This window comes from Ruditapes philippinarum, unplaced genomic scaffold (assembly GCF_026571515.1).
Source record: "Ruditapes philippinarum isolate M1 unplaced genomic scaffold, ASM2657151v2 ctg531_1_1_1_1, whole genome shotgun sequence".
NCBI lineage: Eukaryota > Metazoa > Mollusca > Bivalvia > Venerida > Veneridae > Ruditapes > Ruditapes philippinarum.
The window spans coordinates 414138-420691 of NW_026852123.1; the positions used below are offsets into that span (position 1 = coordinate 414138).

At 29.1% G+C, this 6554-nt stretch overlaps 1 protein-coding gene across 1 annotated transcript; it reads left to right on the top strand.

Annotated features, from left to right (window-relative positions):
• Nucleotides 1–4156: 4156 nt before the first annotated feature.
• On the top strand, nt 4157–5952 carry LOC132749735 (caveolin-1-like). Its single transcript, XM_060739635.1, has 2 exons — nt 4157–4280; nt 5317–5952. The coding sequence occupies exons 1-2, from the start codon at nt 4227–4229 to the stop codon at nt 5638–5640; spliced, it is 378 nt and encodes a 125-aa protein (XP_060595618.1). The 5' UTR covers nt 4157–4226; the 3' UTR covers nt 5641–5952.
• Nucleotides 5953–6554: the final 602 nt, after the last annotated feature.

Sequence of the window (6554 nt, forward strand, 5' to 3'; positions counted from 1 at the left end):
ACGGACACTGTATAGGTAGAAACCTGTTATAAATACATAATTCGCTCCAATGAATAGGGCAATCAAACTGGACAATGACTTAACAACAAATTAAAAGACACTCCGTGTTTGTATTATCTGATTAAAATTCGACGGAGATAATTGAATATTTTCCACGCTCGATTTCGTGTCGGGTCGTGTTATTTCTTTAATTTTGAATTAAAAACATAACAAATCTTTTGTTTCATTAAAATTAATCATTTTAAGTACTAAATTGTAAAATAATTTTGTTTGAAAGTCCAGGAAAAAACATATTGCAATATTAGCAAAGGATATCCGAAATAATATTGACTGATTTATAATTATTTCATAAGATAATTTTTCTTTTTTATGTAATTTGTTTCTATTTTCTTTTATTATTTTGTTTGAATCTATATGGGTTTTGTGTTGTGATTTGGTTGGGGGTATATAAAAACGGAGAAAAAGCAAAGTTACAATAAATATTCATAATTCTCTCGGCAATATACAATCATTTTAAAAGCTAAAGTAAAGCTTTTTAATCCTCAGAAAAAAATTAATATTTACATATTTAGGAAGGGAAAACATTATTTTTATAACATTTTTTAAACGGTGATTTTAGAGAAACGTAAGATGCGTGATATTTAGTCATTTTTCTAAACTATTTAAGCGCAATTTTGTCAATTAGTTCAACCACAAATGATGAATTAGTCCTTAACAAATATATAGTCATACTTCCTATTTCAAGATTTAACTGTTCGTGAAGCCAAAAGTAATGCTGTCCTTTTTATTCTTGACAAGTTTTTTTTAAGGTTTCTGTTACCGTTTCCAGAAGGTATTCATTGGCCGATTGATCATATTACTGCATAATCTTAGTGGGAAGTCAAAATACCATTTGTCTTACCTTTTGCTACGTTTAAGACAAAATTAGCCTTAGTTTTTTTCGTGTATAATATTGATTCATTTAAACTATAGAAACCACTTAAATTGATTCTGTAAGATATTCAAGAATTATTTATTATTTCTTAAAATTCATTTCTAATAATTTTGGACTTTAAAGGCCCATTATGCTCTAGAAATACTATACAAAAAGTTACCCATTGGCAAATTACCTGAACCATCTTTTATTAGTACAGATATAGTGATTTAGAATCTTGTACGGAAGTCAAAATACTAATTTTTCATTACATTTTGCTACCTTTATGACAAACATGTTTACATTAATTAAGCGCTACTTTTTCAGGTAGCAATCATCTAACAATTTCTTAAACCATTTTCTTAATGTAACAAAATTCATGTTTGCCCTTTCGAAAGAATAATTAAATGTACAACATGTATTGTTTTAAGGCATATAGTGCCTTTAACTGTATGAACGTATATTTGAATGACCGAGTTACCATTTCGGGAAATGGAACATTGCTTAAAGGGCTTTTTTTAATACCTTTTTATTATTAACTTATTGTTAATTATCCGGAAAGAACAAAATTCTATTTAAAGACTTATATCTGTGTATAACATCTTGTTAACAATAAACTCAGTCGGTGAAATACAACAAATCATTCTTTAAATATAGATTTTCAAAGTTTATACTAGAAGACAAACTTTGTGAAAAAAAGAATCAAATAAATGGTGTAAAGTGTCAAGGGTTGCGTTTCGTAATGATACATGTAGAGGTCCTTTGAAATATTTTTATAATTTAACATATCAGTTTAATTTCGCGTTGAGAGTAGATCTAATAATATGAATATATAGATGGTCTTACATAATAATACTTTTTAAGATACTTAATTCGTAGGCATTATACTTTTATTATTATCATACATGTATAATACATGTATTTGCATTGTATTGCTATATTGTCATGTTTCTAAAGATCAATTTTATACAATATAAGTACAAAATTGATTCGATGAATGTTACGCATTGAATGATATAGAATACACGAAGTACGGACTTGTTTCTAACCTGATTGTTGTTGCAAAGATTGGGGGAACTACTTTAATTAAAAATAGAATAATGTTGTGCAATAATCGCCGATAAGTCTAATTCTTTTTTGAAACACTTATAGCAATATTCGGTAATGTAACAACAGTGTAACAAACAACAATGGACAATAATAGACATTGGGGATACCGTTATAACACCACTTTCTGATTGAAGATTATTGTATTGACAAAACATGTAAACAATTTTTAAAATGCTATTTTACTTTTATTTATTATGTCATGATATAAAACATAGTATAATCGCCTCCAACCCACCCATAAAAGTGTATAGTGTAATACGTAAATTTCAAAATAAATACAAAATGTTATTTTGTTTAACGATGAAATTATTTGAAAAGATAAGAAATGGCCATCCATGAAATCATCAAGGCAAAGTTATAATTTTATATATCGCATATATAGAAAATAAATGAATAAATGTTCAGATTGATTTTTTGATTGGTGCCTGCATGCGCATTCTTCTACGCAACGTTTTATATATGTCCCATAACAGTGTATTGAGTTCAACATTAATTCTGAAAAGTTTAGGAAATTTTATATTAAAGCGAAACCGAATATTCGTAAAAAAATGTTCGTTGTTTCCGCCATTATCTTACTTTCTCTGATATTCTATTGTCAAAAATATTTAACAATATGCGTACATTTAGTTTATACAATTTTTTTTTAGTTCGATTATTTTGGAAGCTACGAGTATAAGTTTATTGAAACACCGTCGAATCTGTTCCTGGAACCAACCAGCATTAAGCAAAATACATTGTTTTGTATCATTTAATGGCACTGTTCTTATTATATAATGTAAATGAAACACGTGATATTTAATTTTATTTGAACGTAAGTATTATGTGACAATGTATATTTTGTACTTACATTTTTACTGTGTACTGACATTTTGTACATTTACGTAGTGTAACCAAAGCAGTAAAAGGAATGGAACATTTCCACGATGGGGATCATTCCCTTTACGATAAAAATAAGTTAAAATATCTTTTTCTATCTATCGTTACATATAAAATGAATAAAAATAATTCCATTGAATATATTATTAAATGGTTTTTTTTCATGTCACAAACACTTTACCTTTAAAGCAGCACGCCTGCAGATTTTCGCTAATTTTCATGATAAAATTGAAAATGTATTATATTGTAGAATATTGTCCACTTAATAGAAACTGTACTTTACATATTGTAAACGGCATTCTCGTACCATGTTAGTTATCAAAAATATGTCGAAATATGCAAAAATAGCCCTTAATGCGTTAGGTAATCAATGGAAACATAGTGATCAATATTGCAAAATCAGTCATTAATCACATATAACATGTTAATCATAACTTGAATTGTAAATATTTTTACTTTTCTTAAACTTTTACTACATTTATCTCTAAGTTGATTTGCATGATTTTTTTTATCTCATCTGGATGCATGCAATTTTAACTTGTTAAATTTCTTTTAAGTTATAGTTTAGAACTTTCTATTATCAAATTTTGGAATATTAAAATGACAGTGTAAAGATACTTAGCCAACAGTATAGTGCCTGGGCAGTCTGAAGTAGACCACAAAACCTGTAGTATTCACTAATTTGTACATGCAGTATTCAACCTTTGTGGCATACTTTGCATGCTGAATATTGCAAATAAAATAATGGATTGAATTGATAAATCAACCCATAAAAGTAGTTATGAAAACAGATTCCAAAATAAAAGTCATGACCAACAGTTTTAAAAAAGAACTATGCTTTCTCCCCTGGGATGATTTTGTCGAGTTTTGTTCTTAAAGTGGTCATGTTTACTCCTATTTTTTCCTAATTATATTTTCCCCTTTTTTAACTTTTTTTTCAATAAAATTAAACTTAGATTATATATATTTTTTGTTAATAATTTATTTCTGTAAAAAATATTCCGGTTATTTACAGAATTCATAACGCGATGTGACATGTACCGAGTGTGAAAAATATCCATTAATCTTTGGCGATTTTAAATCAGACATGTCGGTTACGCCATGCCTTTTAATGTATTGTTAAATCATTGTCCACTTAGATTGTCCATTGATTGAAATTGAATTACTATTTATGACAAGTTTCTACCTATTCGGTGTCCGTGGATACCTATCTGAAAAACATTGGCAATAAAAAGCCGTCCAAGGCCATGCTAAAATCAAACCACTTCCAGGCTTCGGTCCTTGCACTTCTATCTGGATTGTTTCGTTCAGCAATAACTAATTAATAATGGAAGTAGATCTTGTCAACAGGGATCCCAACGGTCTTAATGACCATATTAAGGTAAGATATTTTGATATATTTCGATAATTAACTAAAGTTTATTTTATTATTTTGAAATATTTTGAAAATTATGCCTGGGTTCCGAATGAAAACATTTGATTTGATTATAAGGTACATGAAGTTTTACAGATTTAAAACAATATTGACATAAAGTTAAATCCGCACGCTTCCAGATGAGCAAAATGTATCTTCAAAAAACAAACTTAAGAAAAAGGGGAAAAAAGTTTTAGAAATGTATAAATATTCACCATTCACGCAAACTCTTGAATGTACTATAAAAAATATGCCAGAATATACTTTTTTCACTAAGTTTCTATCCTGGTCTAACGGAGTTAGATAACTTTCCACAAATATATGTATTTCTACAAATTATAACTAATTTCTGTGGATAATAAGCTGCAAAGACTATGAAGACATTTTCTTTATAGATATGCATTTATTGAAATCTAGGAAATTCTTACTTAATTTATCTAATTTGAATAAAAGGACGCACAAACTATGTTGGGAAACCTGCATTCCCTATTACTGGTCAAGTTAACTTAGTATTTTCTTTAAAAATGCCAGTTTTTTATTGACACTATGTAGTCATTCTGTTTGCAGTGTTTGAAACATTACATATTTTTTCTGTGTTTACTTGAAAGTTAATTACATTTTACATTTAAAAAGAGTCTCTACAACAATTTTAAAGTTAAAGCGAATAGTAATTTGTATAAAGTACAGTCAAATTATAAATAAAAAAGTATACATGTATTTCAATAAACTTATCTCTTTATTACAAAGAAATTTGACAAAAATGTTGTCGATCTGTATTTTAAACTTTGACAAAATTGATCTTTGTTATGTGAACTGGCGTGTCGCCTTTTGTACATTTATGTCGTGTAACCAAAATTGTAAAAGAATAGAACATTTCTATGACAGTATACACGTCATTTATGACACAATTTTATTAAAATTTTGCTTTCAAACATTCTATTATTTGTCATAAATATCAAACATTTAAACCTGTTTTTCAATATTATCTTTTTACTTATTTCAGGTCCAATTCGAAGATGTATTGGCTGAACCCGAGGGAGCCCGTAGTATCGACTGCGTCTGGAAGCTGTCTTACACCTGTTTCAATCTTTGGCTCGGTATTTGCTACAAACTTTTGACCCTCTGCTACGGAATCTGTATTGCCGCCGAGTGGGGTTGCGAATTCGCTTCCATCGCTTTCTACCATGTCTGGTACATCACACCAATCTTGAGAATGTGCGAGATCAACTGTGCTGTGTTCACCAAGGTTACCAAGACCTGCATGAGCTGTTGTTTGGAGCCATGTTGTGAAGCTTGTGGTGCTCTCTTTGTTCATTTCAAGAAATAGAAAATTTAGAAATACAATGTATCGTCTGCTACTCTACCATGAAAATTGTTTTGATAACCTAAAATAAAAGCAATGTTGAATGACTGACCAGTAAACTTGTGAAGGATAAAACTGCGTTGCTAGACTTTCGAACTTTCGCCAGAACATATCTAAACAATTGGATATCATTTTTGTTTAAACTGCATTTTTGTCATAAATATTTGTATTTAAAATAATTTATTGCAAATAAGCCAACTGTGATTTAATAGATATATGTAACAAGTAACCTTGTAACATATTTTGTTGAGTTTTAATAAAATAAATGTCAAAATATATCTAAGTCTTTTGTATTTTCTGTGTTAAAGTTTAAGTTAGATGCAACACCCTATCCACATAATATGGACAATGAAAAAAATAGACACATAACCACGATCAAGGTACATTTTGAAAAGTCTTTTTGAATATTCTTTTATAGCGTTCAGTTATTACCGTGATAATAACACTTTCTAATAGAAAATTTATTTTTCTAAAACTACATCTTGTGAAGTATATATTTGATATTTTCACTGCGGTAAAAATATCATGATATATACTTCATGATTTTTGTCTAGAACTACTTGTAATAAAGTCCCCCCTTGAGTGTCTCAAATATTTTTAAGACTCAATTCCTTTTATTCTATAGAGAGAATTATTTGCCGCCTTATAAACATTCCAACCGCTGTGAAAGTCCTGTCCTTAACACTTAACTCGGAACAGAAATTGATTAGCCACCGCCTACCAGTATAGAGCCAGACCAGCCTGTCCATCCATGCAGTTTGACAAGGCTCTTTATTGTTGATAGCTCAACTTAATGCCCTGATATTGAAATTCTTTAAACATTGGACGAACTGTTCCAAATACAATGCAGAGCATCAGATAGTCGGTATGAAGTTAGT

Coding starts and splice junctions, on each gene's coding strand:
- LOC132749735 (XM_060739635.1), top strand. CDS start 4,227: ATGGAAGTAGATCTTGTCAACAGGGATCCCAACGGTCTTAATGACCAT. Junction 4,281..5,316: donor GTCTTAATGACCATATTAAG/GTAAGATATTTT, acceptor TACTTATTTCAG/GTCCAATTCGAAGATGTATT.